This window comes from Pristiophorus japonicus, chromosome 18, assembly GCF_044704955.1.
Source record: "Pristiophorus japonicus isolate sPriJap1 chromosome 18, sPriJap1.hap1, whole genome shotgun sequence".
In the NCBI taxonomy this organism is placed as follows: domain Eukaryota; kingdom Metazoa; phylum Chordata; class Chondrichthyes; family Pristiophoridae; genus Pristiophorus; species Pristiophorus japonicus.
In genome coordinates this window covers 10,900,554-10,918,549 of record NC_091994.1, presented here as the reverse complement: position 1 = coordinate 10,918,549, position 17,996 = coordinate 10,900,554, and the positions used below count along the sequence as shown (strand labels likewise).

Below are 17,996 nucleotides of genomic sequence, written 5' to 3'. Positions count from 1 at the left end.
TGTTTTATTTTACTTGGATCCGGAAGTCGCTCTGAATGGGGGCGGAGACTACACGAGGGGGGCGGAGACTACACGAGGGGGGCGGAGACTACACGAGGGGGGGTGGAGTCTACACGAGGGGGGCAGAGACTACACGAGGGAGGCGGAGACCACACGGGGGGGGGCGGAGACTACACGGGGGGGGCGGAGACTACACGGGGGGGGGTGGAGACTACACGAGGGGGGGTGGAGACTACACGAGGGGGGCGGAGACTACACGAGGGGGGCGGAGACTACACGGGGGGGGCGGAGACTACACGAGGGGGGGAGTGACTACACGAGGGGGGGGCGGAGACTACACGAGGGGGCGGAGACTACACGAGGGGGGCGGAGACTACACGGGGGGGGAGACTACACGAGGGGGGGGTGACTACACGAGGGGGGGGCGCAGACTACACGAGGGGGGGCGCAGACTACACGAGGGGGGCGGAGACTACACGAGGGGGGGCGGATACTACACGAGGGGGGGCGCAGACTCCACGAGGGGGGGAGTGACTACACGAGGGGGGGGGGGGCGGAGACTACACGAGGGGGCGGAGACTACACGAGGGGGGGCGTAGACTACACGAGGGGGGCGGAGACTACACGAGGGGGGAGACTACACGAGGGGGGGGTGACTACACGAGGGGGGGGCGCAGACTACACGAGGGGGGGGCGCAGACTACACGAGGGGGGCGCAGACTACACGAGGGGGGCGGAGACTACACGAGGGGGCGGAGACTACACGAGGGGGCGGAGACTACACGAGGGGGGCGGAGACTACAGGGGGGGGAGGAGACTACACGAGGGGGCGGATCCGCGGCGGTGGCAACACCTGAGGGGCGGAGGTTGGGGGCGGTGCCGAGCGAGCGCCGCGATGACGTCACCACGGCTCTTCCCTTCACTTAAAGGGGAGAGTCTCCGCGATTTTAAAACTTCCGCCCACTGGGCCACCAGGGAGGGTTTCGGCCGGGCCCGCGGCCTGGCACCCAAGAGGGGGTGCTAGCCTGCCTGTTGGCGGCACGGCCAAACCCAGGGGCGTAATTGTCGGGCCGACATAGCAGTCAGCCGACATAAAAAAAACATGGCGGCAGCGGCAGTGGGCCCTCCCCTTTAAGGGAAGCTGCACCGCCATTGCAGAAGGCCGCAGCCTCACTGGACCACCGGGGAAAACAGGTTTTGGCACCACCGGGTTTGCTGAAGATTTTCAGAGGGGAATGTCACCGTCGGGGGTGGGGAGGGGCGGGGGGGGGTGGATCACGTGCACATGGTGATGACCCACCTAAGACAGATCGGCATCAGTGGAGCGGTGGGGGGGGGGGGGGGGGGGGGAAGAATTGGGAAACCTCGGAAGGGTAATTGGGCCAGCAGCGCCCACTCCACTCCACAGCGTGGCCGCCGATTTGCGGTGGTAACAGGCCTTAAGGAGAGGGTCAATTTCGGCCCCCAAAGGGCGGTAGCAGTTTGGAACTCTTTTCCGCAAACGGCAAGTGATACTGGATCAATTGTTAATTTTAAATCCGAGATTGATAGCTTTTTGTCAACCAAAGGTAATAAGGGATATGGGCCAAAGGCGGGTATATGGAGTTATGTCGCAGATCAGCCAGGATCTCATTGAATGGCAGAACAGGCTCGAGGGGCTGAATGGCCTCCTCCTGTTCCTGTGTTCCGATGTAGAGGATTTGAGAGAGAGAGGCTACGTTTAGGAGAATGGGCCAAAGTCAAATAAATAGGTTTTGAGGAGGCTTTAAAGACAAGGAGGGAGGTACACGAGGCTTAGGGAGAGAGTTGCAGAGGGAGACACCAAGATGGCCATAGATTGCCAAGTGAGGAATACCAGGAGGAGGGGTTGAACAGAAGGTGAGGAGCAGAGCAGAACTTTGCCTTATTAAAGTTCTTAACCATTCTTACCAAAACTCTTAACCGTTCGTGCTCTAGAAACACATCAATTGCCTCTTGCATCCTTTTATATTATCAACTTCAACTATCTCTCCCCGCTAACTTACTCAGAAAGTCTATCGGCCTTTGGGTGGATCAGATCTGTCCGGTTTCCCCATTCTTACTCCCCGAACACACCAGCTCCTTTGCTAAGAACCCTTTGTCAAAGTGAACACTTTGTCTGGACCATTTTGGTCAATCACCCTCGTGTAACCCCGCAATCTTCAGTCCGCTCACCTTGAACTCCCATCGACCGAGCCTGGTCACATGTACAGGGTGTCCATTGGGAAGCGGCCTCACCCCAGCCCCAGCCCAGCTTTCCCCGTGGCACTGACAGCTGGCCTTGCACACACAATGACAAAGTGAGTTATTCGGCTGGATTTGTTTCACCGTCGCTGTCGTTCGTTCAGCTTATCGTGGCAATCGGATTCCGTGTTACCTTGTAGTGCGCTAGTTTAGGTAATATCTATGGGCATGGTAGACTAGTGGTTATGGTACTGCAATAATAACCCACAAACTCAAATCCTACCATTGTAAACTGTGAAAATCAGTTTGGTAATTTGTGGCTGACCACCAGAAAAGGACTATGAATGTTGCCAGATTATCATTAAAATAATCCAGCTGGCTTGCTAATGTCCTCCAGGGATGGGAACCGACCAAACCCGACCTGGTCTGGCCCAATCATAACTGGTCGATTCTTAGGGAAATTAAGGATGGGCAATAAATCATCAAAGGCAGTCTCTCAGAATCGAGGAAGACTTGCTTCCACTCTAAAAATGAGTCCTTAGGTGACTGAGCAGTCCAATACGAGAACCACAGTCCCTGTCACAGGTGGGACAGATAGCCGTTGAGGGAAGGAGTGGGTGGGACTGGTTTGCCGCACGCTCCTTCCGCTGCCTGCGCTTGGTTTCTGCATGCTCTCGGTGATGAGACTCGAGGTGCTCAGCCCCCTCCCGGATACTGCTACCCACACCCCAGAGCAAATTAAAAGAAGAAATTAGTTGAAAAGACCAGTTTAAATGAAGCAAATTTTGTAGGTTCACTCGAACCTCTACCAGCAGGCAAAGCACGGTTGTCAATATAGGTGAACCAATGTTCAACGCATTCATGCACCATCTTGCACTGATAGAGAAGCTTTAGTGTAGTAAAACGTCTCCAGGTGTTTCGCAGGAACTGCAATCAGATGAAAATTGGCACCGAGTCAAAGAAGGTGACCTAAAGCTTGGTCAAAGAGGTTGGTTTTAAGTAGCGTCTTCCAGGAGGAGGAGGAAGAGGTTTGGTGTGGGAATTCCAGAGGTTGGGGCCTGGACAGCTGAAGGCATGGCCACCGATGGTGGGGTGAAGGAAGTGGGGGGGGGTGGGGGGGGAGGCACAAGAGGCCAAAGTTGAAGGAACGCAGAGGTCTCGGAGGGTTGTGGGCCTGGAGGAGATTACGGAGATAGGGAGAGGGGGCGCGAGGCCATGGAGGGATTTGAAAACAAGGATGATAATTTAAAATCAAACTTTCCCCTGTCCGCCATTTTAAACGGGCTAGCACCTCCGCCAAAATACCAAGCAGAGCAATCTCATACACATAGGTTCAACGTTTGCTCAGTAAAATCATCATCAAACGGTTACAGGCAATGGACGGGAGCTCCCTGTGAAGTTTGTGCTAAACTGGTATGCACTATTTAGAGTGCGCTACAGTAAACTGCTTTTCATTATCTTATGCCAGGAATGGCAGACAGCCAGGAGAGATCAACTCATCAAGGAATTTAATCACAGAACGCATCAGGAGTAACTCAAGCGAGCTCCAAGTTGAGTTTCGATTCATGCACCATTTTTGCCCGGGCCTGCTCTAACGTACTGCCAGTTCCCCGGATCCTTGCCTGAGCATGATCCTAGTGTTGGCAAGCTATTTGACCACGGGGAGGAGAAATAATCACCACTCTGTGCCTGCTCTGTAATCCCTATCTCTGTAATCGCCTTCCGCCCCACAATCCCCCCCCCCCCGAGATATCGCGCTCCTCAAAATCTGTCCTTTTGAATATCTCTGATTATAACTGCTCAACCATCGGTGAACCCTTCAGTTGCCTAAGCTCTGGAACTCCCTCCCTAAACCTCTCCTTCCCCCTTTAAGACGCTTCTTAAAACCTCTCTCTTTGACCAAGCTTTTGGTCACCTGCCCGAATTTCTTCTCACGCGGCTCGGTGTCAAATTTTTGTCTTTTAACACTCCTGAGAAGCACCGTGCGACCTTTTACTACATTAAAGGCGCTATATAAATACAAGTTGTTGCTGTTGCCGCTCCGGCCCTCGCCCAAGGACCGCACTTTCCAGCAGGGCTCACTTGCTAGCGATCAAAAGCAGGGGCCCTTGGCTGACTACCCACCTTCTCTGCTGTCCCCCCCGAACCTCCCCTAATCTGTGGACATGAAAGCAACTGGCGGCTATCATATAGTACACTGATGATCGGGACTCCGTGGGGGGTGGGCGGGGAGAAATTCGGTCGTGCCTCTGTTGCGGTGTTAACCCAGGCGGAGCGGCACTTTTAGCGCCTTGAAAACGTTTGCTCCTCCCGCCCAGAAATTCGTCAGAATTGGTCGCAGAGCTGACAGAGGTGACAAATCAGCCGTTGCACACCCAGAGCTGGAGGGGCGCTAACAAAAGTTTGAGGTACATTTTGCGGAACCATTCCGCATGCGTGGAACTCCGAATCAGATCACAGGAAAAGCTGGGTCTTAAAGGCGCGGCATAGTAATGCACCCATTAAAATGTTCAAGATCACTTGTTTTCAAGCTGTACTGCTGTGTCAGTCTGCCGCTGCAAACTGGGAGGCTCACATACCGTGCTGTGTGTAAACGTCGCACTGACTGTGACCTCCCGAGGGAAGCGCTTCCTCATCCCTTTACGTGGCCGCCAGTTAACGACTCTGCAAGCCTGCACCGACTGTTTCTCCAGACGTACTTATTGACGGACGCTCAATGAGACGCATGCACCGAATTTACCGACCTGGGCGCAAGTGTGGGCGTTGCACCAGGACTGACATCGTGTTCGGAGTGATTGACAGCTGCCAGGCGCTAATCGTTCGTGCCTCTGGTGAGCCTCGAATGAATGTTCCGGCAGGGCACTAAAAGCCCTAACGCTTGCATTAACGCCCCCTCTGGCCACTAACTGAGGCGTGAGCCAACCGAAAATCCAGCCAGCCCTATGTATGTGAGGTGTGGCGACCTTTGGACTGGAGAACCAACACAATCGGTAACAGTCACTGCACGTTTATCAAGCGGAACCAATCAACACTGTTGTGATATTCTATGTGTGTACAAGGTAATGCTAGGTCGTTATATGTTAAAACAGAAACACTGACATCAATGGTCTTTAAATCACAATCTTGGTGCAAGTAAAATATGCTTTCCTTGGATTATTCTGCGAAACGCCGCAGGGGAAGTTCAGGATTTCCCTTTCTCCAGCGAAAAGTCACTCGCCTTAACGATACAGGCCGAAATGAGCATGGCCGGGGAGTCGAGTTCTTCCTTCGGCTTGTTGAAGATGCTGCCGCTGGACTTGCTCCGGCTGTTGTCCGCGGTGGGCGCGATTGGCAGGTTCCTGGCCGCGTCCGAGCCCGTCAGGCAGCAACAGAGTAGCCTGAAGAAGGCCCCCCGCATCTCCCGGCTGGACAAGGTGTAGATGACGGGGTTGAGGGCCGAGTTCAGCACGGCCAGGGCGATGCACCACTCCACGTTGTACAGGATCTCGCACTGCTTGGGGCTGCAGGCCACGTCGAGCATCAGGAAGATGAACAGCGGCGACCAGCAGGCGATGAAGACGCCCAGGACGATCATGACCGTGCGCAGCAGGGCCATGGCCCGCTCCGACTGGCTGCCCTTGGCGTTCTTCCGCGTCTTGACCTTGCGGCCGCTGGTGTTGACCAGCCGGTAAATGCGGACGTACAGGATCACGATGGAGAACAGGATGACAGTCAGGATGGTGACGCAGAAGGCCACGTAGCTTTTGGCGTAGAGCGGCAGGATGGTGGAGCAGGACTTGAGGTCGCCGATGCAGTTCCAACCGATAATGGGCAAGACCCCCAGGAGGACCGAGATCATCCAGCAAGCCCCCAGGAGCAGGAAGAGCCGGTATTGTTTCTTGGAGTCGTAGGGCCTCATCTTCACCATGGTCATGTGCCTCTCAATGGCGATGGCCAATAAGCTGAAGGTTGACGCGCACAAAGCAACAAACAAGCTGCCCTCTCTGATGAACCATTGGTTTGGTGTTAGGGACAGAGTCCAGGACCCGGACATCAGGGTGTTGATTACATAGGCCACCCCGGCCAACAGATCTGACAGAGCAAGATTCCCGATAAAGTAGTACATGCGTGTGTGAAACTTCTTGTTTTTCCAAATAGCCACAAGGACCATCACGTTCTCAATGACTATCAATACACAAGCCAGGAGAATGATCACAACCTTGACATTGACTGAACCATTCTCTCTCCTTTTCTCCAACTTTCCTGAATAGTTATAATGCTTGTATATGATATCATTCACGGGATGCATACTGACCAAAGCCATATCTACTACCGTGTTTGGGGACATGTTCCAAACGAAGCTTCCTTTCTTGTGCCTACTGTGTGTACTGACGCATTTCAAACTTCAGAGGGCGCCGTCAACACATTGCATGGACTGGTCCGGTTCACCATCACCCCCTGCCCAAAGTGGGCTTAGCAATCGTGCAATGCTTCAATTGATGCTTCTGACCTGAGGAAAAGATTGACAAATCGGATTTAGACACAGTTAGATTTCTGTAATGACAGATGTTCACTATGTCACTGATCAAAAATAAAAAGGGACACTGGCTACTAGTAATTACACTCCTGTTAAAAAAAGACTTGAAAGATTTGCATTTATATAGCACCTTTCACAATCTCAGGTCGTCCCAAAACACTTTACAGCCAGTGAAATACTTTTTGAAGTGTAGTCAATGTAGAAAACACAGCAGCCAATTTGCGCAAAGCATGCTGCCACAAACAGCAATGTGATCACCTGTTTAAGTGCGGTTGTTTGAGAGATAAATATTGAGCAGGACACCGGGGAGAACTCCTCGGCTCTTCCTCAAAACAGTGGGATCTCAAACGTCCTGAGGGGCCTTGGTTTAACGTCTCTTTCGAAAGACGGCACCTCTGACAGTGCAGCACACCCTCGGCACTGCACTTCGAGCTCCCCAGGTTTTTGAACTGAGACAAATACATAGAAACATAAAAATCTACAGTGCAGAAGGAGGCCATTTCAGCAAGTGCCGGCCAACAAAGAGCCACACGGCCCTCGGTCAGCAGCCCTGAAGGTTACATCTAAACCTATGAACAATGGCGGAAAGGTAAAGAGCATCCAGCCCAACCAGTCCTCCCCACACAACTGAGACACCCCCTGTACCGAAACATTCTACACTCCACCCCAACCGGAGCCATGTGATCTCCTGAGAGAGGCAAAAACCAGATAAAAACCCAGGCCAATTGGGGAAAAGAAATCTGGGAAAATTCCTCTCCGACCCATCCAGGTGATCGAAACTAGTCCAGGAGATCACCCTGGCTGTATTCAACTCCCTGCAGTACTTACCATCGTATCCACGCCGGCCAACAAGAGGTTATCCAGTCTAATCCCACTAACAAGCTCTAGGTCCGTAACCCTGCAGGTTACCACACTTTAAGTGCCCATCCAAGCACCTTGTTAATGTGATGAGGGTTTCTGTATCAATCAGCCTTCCAGGCAATGAGTTCCAGATCCCCACAACCCTCTGCGTGAAGAAGCCTCCCCTCAAATCCCTTCTGAACCTTCCACTAACCACCTTAAAACTATGCCCCCCCTCATAATTGACCCCTCCACCAAGGGAAATAGGCCCATGCTATCCACTATATCCTGGCCCTTCAAAATGTTGTACACCTCAATAAGGCCTCCTCTCAACCTCCTCTGTTCCAATGAGGACAACAAGAACAGCCTATCCAATCTATCCTCATAGCTAAGACTCTCTATTCCAGGCAGCATCCTAGTAAATCTCCTCTGCACCCTCTCTAGTGCAATCACGTCCTTCCTATAATATGGCGACCAGAACTGCACACAGTGCTCCAGCTGTGGCCTAACCAGAACATTATATCATTTAAGCATAACCCCCCCCTGCTCTTGTATTCTATGCCTCGGCCAATAAAGGCAAGCATTCCTTATGCCTTCTTAACCACCTTATCCACCTGGCCTGCTACTTTCAGGGATCTGTGGACATCCCTCTGTTCATCTACACTTTTAAATGGCCGACCGCCTATACCCTTTCCTTATTAGCCCTCCCAAAGTGCATCACCTCACACTTCTCTGAATTAAATTCCATTTGCCACTGCTCTGCCCACCTGACCACAAGATTGATATCCTCCTGCAGCCCATGACTTTCCTCTTCATTATCAACCACTCGGCCAATTTTAATGTTGTCTGCAAACTTGTTAATCATACTCCCTATATTTAAATCTAGATCATTGATATAAACCACAAAAACCACGCTGAACAATTACAGCCGAGTTCATCGGAAGGGCGATCGGACCGTTCTGTGCGTCTGTGCATCTGAGATCATTCTGACACAAATTACTGATGCTGGAACAAAAATGCTGGCAATACAGAGCAGCTCAATCACACCTGAAAAGATCAATGATGGGTTTGCCTTTTGGGTATAGTCCCCCTACAGGAACTTGAGCACATAAATCTAGGAGGTGCCGTCTTTCGGATGGGACGTTACTCAGGTGGATGTAAAAGATCCCACGGCACTATCTCGAAGAAGAGCAGGGGAGTGTTCCCTGGTGTCCTGGCCAATATTTATCCCTCAATCAACATCACTAAAATCAGATTTTCTCGTCTTTGTCACATTGCTGTTTGTGGGAGCTTGCTGTGCGCAAGTTGGCTGCCGTGTTTCCCACATTACAACAGCGACTGCACTCCAAAAGAACTTCATTGGCTGTAAAGCGCTTTGAGACGTCCGGTGGTCGTGAAAGGTGCTATATAAATGCAAGTCTTTCTTTCTTTGTTAGAACTGAGCTCTGATCAAGGAGCTATGTTTGAAATGGTAAGCTGTCTTTACCCTTTACAGATACTAACTGAAAATAATTTTCAGGATTTTCTGATTTCAGATTTTTTTCTGGTCTCAATTGATGTTTGACAGCTGCTTCCCAACACTAGTAATTTCCCAAATTATACCTTTTGAAAAGTCTAGATATGAGCTCCACAAACAAAAACAGAGTACTTAAGGTAGACATTATATAAAGAAACTGGTGTGTGGCCAAGATAATCTTCAGTGAATAGGATCACACTCGGAGCTGTGTCTAGGTACAATTGAGTAATCCCCCAAGACTTCTAAAGTCCCAAATGTGAACAGACGACAGTAATCCAAATAAAGTCTTTAATTGTTCATTTATGCTGCACAGCTCGTGCCAATGCACTGTGGCATGACACCTAAACCACACGTAGCCAAGTGCAACATGCAGTGATCGTGAAGTTTTCACAGGGCAACCCAATGAAGATTGGACCTCATTAGAGTGCTTAACTCTCTGCCAACTTTACAATTTAACTGCCGTTTGGATGAGGGCGAGCAGAGCTCCTCGCACACACGTGACTCTATTCTCCCCTAGCCGCAGAGCAACTCGGAGCTGGCAGTATAACTGAGGTCTGTTAAGCGATCTCAAGCTGGTACTTGCAGTCTATCCTCAATAGTCTGTCCACAATTTTTACACTTTAATGTTCAATTAAATCAGTCAAAGTTTGCTAAATTAATAATTAGTATTACAACTAATGTATTACAATTATGATGTATTTTCCATTTCCCACATTGCAGCAATGACTACACTTCAAAAGTACTTAATTGGCTGTAAAGCACTTTGGAACATCCTGAGGTCGTGAAAGGCGCTACATAAATGCAAGTTCTTTCTTTCTTTCATTTAATTCCCAGTTATTTGGTGCAAGGGGAACGGGAGACAGAGCAGATCAGAACCAACAAGTTGACTTGTTCCAAAGCAAAATACTGCAGATGCTGGAATCTGGAATAAATACAGAAAATGCTGGAGCTGAGCTGAGTTCTGACGAAGGGTCGTCGACCCGAAACGTTAACTCTGCTTTCTCCCCTCAGATGCTGTCCGACCTGCTAAGTTGACTTGTTGCTTTCGTCGTTGCTTCCGTCTGACTCTGACTCTTCTGAATTGATCGGATTTTCACGCTGGCTATTTCTCAACGGTCTGCACATAACTTCCGACAGAGGACATAACTCTGTTTCTGTCTCCACAGACGCTGCCTGACCAGCTGAGATTTCCAGCATTTTCCGTTTTTATTTCAGATTCCAGCATCCGCAGTGTTTGGCTTTTTGAACCCAACGTTGCATTGCGAATATATTTCGAAGTTTCAGCTGGGATTAAGAGCACGGTTTGGGAAAAGCGACACCGCGTTGCGGGCTGACCATGGTAAACCGCGGTTTGTACAGAAAACAACTCCGCCAATTATTGAGGCAAAAAACTGCCACTTACAAAAGAAATTCACGTGTAATTAACATGCTCTGTTATTATCGTCGGAATTGGGCTTGTAAACTCACCGAACGTTCTGTCCCATTTATAAACATTCTAACTAATAATCTGATCTCACGGCACCATCATAAAACAGTTTAACTTGGCATCACATAAAGGGTCGGGGAACTTTTGGGTTTCCACCCCTTTGAGGGCTGATCAAACCTCCTGAGGACTGGTTCCACGATCAAGCAGACTTGACCAGGAGGGGCACTCACAGGCAGTCTGGAAATCATGAACCCACAGTCCCTGACTTTAAATGGAAAGTTATAGGCTGCAACGCCACCGTCTCCCGGCCGGTCTCACTAGGCATGCCCTCCCGCATCTCTCCACGCTTTCTCGCTCTCACCTCTTGTCTCTGCCTCCTTGTGGTCTACTCCTTTTCTTTGTTTACTCTTCCTCTTTTCCTCTCTGCCTTCCTCGGTGTGTGTTTCTCTGTCTCTCTGTCTCTCTATTCATTGTTGTGCATGTATAGCATCTTAGTGTTAGCTGTGGCTCAGTGTGTAGCAACACATGCCTCTAGTCAGAAGGTTATGGGTTCAAGTCTCACTTCCAGGAACTTGAGCACATAAAACTAAGCTGACACTCCCAGTGCAGTACTGAGGGAGTGCTCCACTGTCGGAAGTGCCGTCTGCCCTCTCATGTGGATGTAAAAGATTGCGTGGCACTATTTCGAAGAAGAGCAGGGGAGATATCGCCGGTGACCCGGCCAATATTTATCCCTCAATCAACATAATAAAAACAAACTATCTGGTCATTATCATAATGCTGTTTGTAGGAGCTTGCTGTGCGCAAGTTGGCTGCCGTGTTTCCCACATTACAATAGTCTACACTTCAAAAGTACTTCATTGGCTGTAAAGCACTTTGAGACATTTGGTGGTTGTGAAAGGCGCTATATAAATGCAAGTCTTTTTTTTTCTTTTTCTCGGTTTTTGTATCTGTGTTGCTGTCTCTTTATCACTATAGCTTTATCACTGTATCTTTCTGTTTCTATTTTCTCTGTTTCTATCCATCACTGTGTATGTGTGTGTCTCTGTTTCTTTGTGTGTCTCTCCCCCGTCTGTGTTTCTCACTCACTCATTGTGTCTCTCGCTCTGTTTCTTTGACTCCCTCACTCACTGTGTGTCTCTCTCTCTCTGTTTCTGTGACACTCTCTCTCTCTCTGTGTCTCTCTCGCTCTGTTTCTGTGTCTCTCTCTCACTCTGTGTCTCTCTCGCTCTGTTTCTGTGTCTCTCTCTCACTCTGTGTGTGTCTCTGCCTCTGTTTCTTTATCTATAATATTAATCTGTCCACAGACAGTAATTATATTGCCATGTGCAATATGATGATTAACACCTCTGTGCTGAAATGCTGCAGAACCTCCATAATGATTACATGATTTTACACCAGCACATGTAACATCCCATCTCCCAACCTATTACCCAGCTAAATTTAAAGTTCAACATATTACAACAACCAGAAAATTACTCTCACGATATTCTGCTGAACTTTCAGAAGCACTTGAATAAAGTTCCAGAAACAATGTACGCACCTTCAATACTTCCAGAGGCGATAGGCTGATCTTTTTCCAAGTCTTGTTTCCTTACAATTGGTATCACAGCAAGTACAAACTTCAGACAGCTTGGAGCCAGCAATGAAAGAACTTGCCTTTTATATTTGCAGTCCCAGTAAAGAGACGTGAGCTCTTCTCAGAGCAGTAGCTGGTTGTGTTGTGCACTCCGCATAACATGAACCACCTCACTTGATTTGAGAACTTTCCCGTCTATGGGAGCTGGGCTGCAGTGGCTTTTTTTTGTACAGCGTGCATGTCAGTGCCTCTTATTTTGTCTGTGTGCCTCTGGAGGAGGCGGGACATTAAGCTGCCTATCATCAATCCTGGCAAAGAGCTCCACTAACCAAACTACCAATCATGCAATTTGGGGCCAAGTCGCTCGCGAAAGACTGTATTGGTTCTGTGCCAAGGAAAGTGACTTTCACCCATGGTAATATTTAACACACGTCATTTTTCGATGTGAATGTTTTCTTCCAGCAGAAACTCAAGCTAGCTGCAACTCCTGCACACATTGTCTGATGAAAACATGCTTTGCTCTCCAGCCTCCTGGATTCTGGGGCCGCTATTCCGGTGTTCGGTTGCCCACTTCTGGGTCCTTATCCATTGCCATACATGTGTCTTCCAGTTTCGCTTGTCTCTATCCATCGCTGTGTACAATGACCCCAGAGGCCAGTCAGCTAGGCTCAGCTAGCAGGGCACACACCCCAAGTCCGAGGATGGTAGGTATGAGCGCCGTTCCTCAGATGAGCCGTTAAACTGAGGCCCCGATTGTCAGTTGTGGCTCAGTGGGTAGCACTCTCGTCTCTGAGTCAGAAGATTGTGGGTTCAAGTCCCACTCCAGGGACTTGAGCACAAAAAAAATCTCGGCTGACACTCAGTGCAGTGCTGAGGGAGTGCTGCACTGTCGGAGGTGCTGTCTTTCGGATGAGATGGTAAACCGAGGTCCCGTCTGCTCGCTCAGGTGGACGTAAAAGATCCCACGGCACTATATTGAAGAACAACAGGGGGGTTATCCCCCAATGTCCTGAGTAATATTTATCCCTCAATCAACAGCACTGAAACAAATTATCTGGTCATTATCATGTTGCTGTTTGTGGGAGCTTACTGTGCGCAAATTGGCTGCCACATTTTCTGCATTCCAACAGTGACTACGCTCCAAAAAGTACTTCATTGGCTGTAGTGCGTTTTGGGACATCCGGTGGTCGTGAAAGGCGCTATACAAATGTAAATCTTTCTGTCACCTCCATCCCTGTTTTCAAAAACTCCTCAAATCCTAATCTATTACTGTACCTGCTGTTCCCATCCCACCCTCTCCTTTCATTGCATTACATAGAATTTATAGCACAGCGAGAGGCCATAAGGGCCCAACTGGTCCATGCCGGTGTTTATGCTTTGGGATGTCTGGTGGTCATGAAAAGCGCTATAGAAATGCAAATCTTTCTTTCCCGCCTTCCAGGCATTGCATGCACAATCTCAGTTGACAATCCAGTCCAGGAACGTTTGGAAGGGACGGACCTTTGGGTGCAACCTTGAATTGAAGCTCTGTCTGTCTGCTGCAGAGATTCAGATCGATATCAAATCTCCCGTGGGACTATTTGAAGGACCGCAGTGTCCTGACTGACATTGTATCCTCAGTGTTATATATGTATTCTTGTATTTACTCTGTACAGCCACCAGAGGACTCATCCCCTGGAGTCCCAAGGGATCCCATAATCCCTTGGGAGCACAGGTATTTAACGAGGCTTCACAGGTTGGAGAGGCACTCTGGAGACCTGCAATAAAACACTAAGGTCACACTTTACTTTGAGCTCACAATGTTCAGTCTTACTCTTCCTTCATACTCAACAAGCGGCGACAAGATACAGATAGCGAACCCAAAGATGCAGAGAACAGTGGGCATCCTGGAGAAATTCTTGGAGGAAGATGATTAGGAAATGTTTGTGGAGTGACTTGACCAATACTTCATGGCCAACGAGCTAGATGGGGAAGAGAGCGCTGCCAAACGAAGGGCGATCCTCCTCACCGTCTGTCGGGCCTCATGAAGAATCTGCTCACTCCAGCGAAACCCACGGAGAAATCGTACGACGATTTGTGCACACTGGTCTGAGAGCATTTGAAACCGAAGGAAAGCGTTCTGATGGCGAGATACCGGTTCTACACCTACAAAAGATCTGAAGGCCAGGAAGTGTCGAGTTTTGTCACCGAGCTACAACGCCATGCAGGACATTGCGAATTTGAAGGACATTTGGAGCACATGCTCAGAGACTTTTTCGTTCTTGGCACTGGCCACGAAACCATACTTCGCAAACTTTTGACTGTCGAGACCCCAATCTTGAGTAAGGCCATAGCGATAGCCCACCAGTGACAATACAAAACAAATCTCACAGCACACAAGTGCTGCTACAAGTACGGTGAACAAAGTGATGATGTTTTCGAATCGTAACGTACAGGGCAGGTTACACATACCTGCAGCTACACGTCCGCAGATGACTCAGAGTCCACCATCAAGGATGATGAATGCAAAGCCATTAATACCTTGTTGGCGCTGCGGGGGTGATCATCGTTTCCATTCATGCTGATTCAAAGAGTACGTTTGCAAGGGCTGTGGAACAATGGGACACCTCCAACAAGCCTGTTAAACCTGCAAACCACCAAGTTGCAGAGGAGGACAGATCCACGGAGGATCACGACGAATCAGAGCCTCAGGTCGAGGAGGCAGAGGTACATGGGGTGCACACATTCACCACAAATTGTCCCCCGATAATGCTGAATGTTGAACTAAATGGACTCCGGGTGTCAATGGAGCTGGACACGGGCACAAGTCAGTCCATCATGGGCAAAAAGACTTTCGAAAGGTTGTGGTGGAACAAGGCCTCAAGGCCAGTCTTACCTCCAGTTTGCATGAAACTATGAACTTACACATAAGAACTGATTCCAGTAATCGGCAGTGCTACCGTAAAGGTCTCCTACGATGGAGCGGTGCACAAGCTACCACTCTGGGTGGTACCGGACGATGGTCCCACGCTGCTTGGCAGGAACGGGCTGGGAAAAATACGCTGGAACTGGGACGACGTCTGAGCGCTATCGCCCGCTGACGACACTTCGTGTGACCAGGTCTTAAACAAATTTCCTTCGCTGTTCGAACCAGGCATCAGGAAATTCCAAGGAGCAAAAGTGCAGATCTACCTAATTCCGGCGACCCATCCATCACAAGACAAGAGCAGTACCGTACATGATAAGAGAAAGGGTAGAGATCGAGCTAGACCGGCTGCTAAGAGAGGGCATCATTTCCCTGATCATGTTCAATGAGTGGGCCAGTCCTATTGTCCCAGTCCTCAAGGGAGACGGCACCGTCAGAATCTGTGGCGATTACAAAGTAACTATCAATCGTTTCTCCCTGCAGGACCAATACTCACTACCAAAGGCCGACGACCTCTTTGCAACGTTGGCGGGAGAAAAGACGTTCACGAAGCTGGATTTGACTTCAGCCTACATGACGCAGGAACTGGAGGAATCATCGAAGGCTCTCACCTGCATCAACATGCACAGAGGACTTTTTTTTTTAAATAACAGATGCCCGTTTGGAATCCGATCGGCGGCGGCGATATTCCAGAGCAACATGGAAAGCTTACTGAAGTCGGTCCCGCACACAGTGTCTTCCAGGACGACATCTTGGTCACAGGTCGGAACACAGTCGAGCGCCTGCAGAACCTGGAGGAGGTTGTTAGTCGATTCAACCGCGTGGGACTCAGGTTAAAACGCTCGAAGTTCCTGGCGCCTGAAGTGGAGTTCCTGGGAAGGAGGATTGCGGCAGACGACATCAGGTGTACCAACGCGAAGACGGAGGCAATCGAGAACGCACCGAGGCCACAGAATGTGACGGAGCTGCGGTCGTTTCTGGGACTCCTGAACTACTTTGGTAACTTCTTACCGGGTCTCAGCACACTGTTAGAACCACTGCATGTCTTACTATGAAAAGGGGATGAATGGGTTTGGGGCAAAAGCCAAGAAAATGCCTTTGTAAAAGCGAGAAAATTGTTGTGCTCAAACAAATTGCTTGTGTTGTATGATCCATGTAAGCGTTTGGTACTAGCATGTGATGTATCGTCATATGGTGGCGGGTGTGTATTGCAACAAGCTAATGATTTTGGGAAACTGCAACCAGTTGCTTATGGGTCCAGGAGTCTGTCTGAGGCTGAGAGAGCCTACAGCATGATTGAGAAAGAAGCGTTAGCATGTGTCTATGGGGTAAAGAAAATGCATCAGTACCTGTTTGGGCTAAAATTCGAATTGGAAACTGACCATAAGCCACTTATGTCCCTGAGAGTAAAGGGATAAATACCAACGCATCGGCCCGCATCCAGAGATGGGCGCTCATGTTGTCCGCATACAACTACGCCATCCGCCACAGGCCAGGCACAGAAAACTGCGGCGATGCTCTCAGTAGGTTGCGATTGCCCACCACGGGGGTGGAAATGGCGCAGCCCGCAGATCTAGCCATGGTTATGGAAGCATTTGAGAGTGAGCAATCACCCGTTACTACCCGGCAGATCAAAACCTGGACAAGCCAGGACCCCTTATTATCTCTAGTCAAAAGCTGTGTGCTTCACGGGAGCTAGTCCAGTGTCCCAGTGGAAATGCAGAAAGAGATAAAGCCATTCCAGATGAAATGTCTAGACAGGCAGACAGCCTTCTGTGAGGCAATCGAGTAGTGGTCCCCAAAAAGGGCAGAGACACCTTCATCAATGACCTCCACAGTACCCACCCAGGCATCGTAATGATGAAAGCAATAGCCAGATCCCACGTGTGATGGCCCGGTATTGATGTGGACTTAGAGTCCTGCGTTCATAGATGTAATACATGCTCACAGTTAAGCAATGTACCCAGGGAGGCGCCGCTAAGTTTATGGTCTTGGCCCTCCAAACCATGGTCTAGGGTACACGTCGACTATGTGGGCCCGTTCTTGGGTAAAATGTTCCTTGTGGTTGTTGAAGCGTACTCCAAGTGGATTGAATGTGAGATAATATCGGCTAGCACGTCCGCTGCCACTACTGAAAGCCTGCGGGCCATGTTAGCCACACACGGCCTACCCAATATCCTGGTGAGCGACAATGGGCCATGTTTTACCAGTGCTGAGTTCAAAGAATTCATGACCCGGAATGGGATCAAATATGTCACATCTGCCCTGTTTAAACCAGCGTCCAATGGTCAGGCAGAGAGAGCAGTGCAAACCATCAAGCAAGGCTTGAAGAGGGTAACTGAAGGCTCACTGCAGACTCGCTTATCACGAGTCCTGCTTAGAAACCACACGAGACCCCACTCACTCACTGGGATCCCATCTGCTGAACTGCTCATGAAAAGAGCACTTAAGACAAGGTTCTCGTTAGTTCACCCTGCTCTACATGAACAGGTAGAGAGCAGGTGGCTTCAACAAAGTGCATACCATGATAGCGCAAATGTGTCACGCGAGATTGAAATCAATGATCCTGTATTTGTATTAAATTATGGACAAGGTCCCAAGTGGCTTCCTGGCAGTGTCATGGCCAAAGAGGGGAGCAGGGTGTTTCGGCTCAAACTTACAAATGGATTCATTCACCGGAAACACTTAGATCAAATCAAACTCAGATTCACGGACTAGCCTGAGCAACCCACCTTGGACCCTATCTTTTTTGATCCCCCAACATACACACCAGTGGCAACCGGCATCACGGTTGACCACAAAGCAGAACCCATCATCCACAGCAGCCCAGCAGGGCCCGACACACCAGGCAGCCCAGCAAGGCCAGGTGCACAGAAGCCCAGTGAGGGCCCAACAAATGATTCAACAACACCAGCTTTCACACCGAGACAATCAACCAGGGCAAGAAGGGCCCCAGATCGACTCACATTGTAAATAGTTACACTATTGACTTTGGCAGGGGAGTGTTGTTAT

At 49.6% G+C, this 17,996-nt stretch overlaps 1 protein-coding gene across 1 annotated transcript; it reads right to left on the bottom strand.

Annotated features, from left to right (window-relative positions):
• Positions 1-592: 592 nt before the first annotated feature.
• LOC139228549 (sphingosine 1-phosphate receptor 3-like) lies at positions 593-12,324 on the bottom strand. The gene is made up of 2 exons (XM_070859648.1): positions 12,044-12,324; positions 593-6,691 (listed from the first exon to the last, which is right to left on the bottom strand). Exon 2 carries the CDS (start codon positions 6,527-6,529, stop codon positions 5,384-5,386), a length of 1,146 nt encoding a protein of 381 aa, XP_070715749.1. The 5' UTR covers positions 6,530-6,691; positions 12,044-12,324; the 3' UTR covers positions 593-5,383.
• Between the last annotated feature and the right edge of the window lie 5,672 nt (positions 12,325-17,996).

Excerpts from the sequence above, each read along its gene's own strand:
- LOC139228549 (XM_070859648.1), bottom strand. The coding sequence starts at position 6,529 with ATGTCCCCAAACACGGTAGTAGATATGGCTTTGGTCAGTATGCATCCC.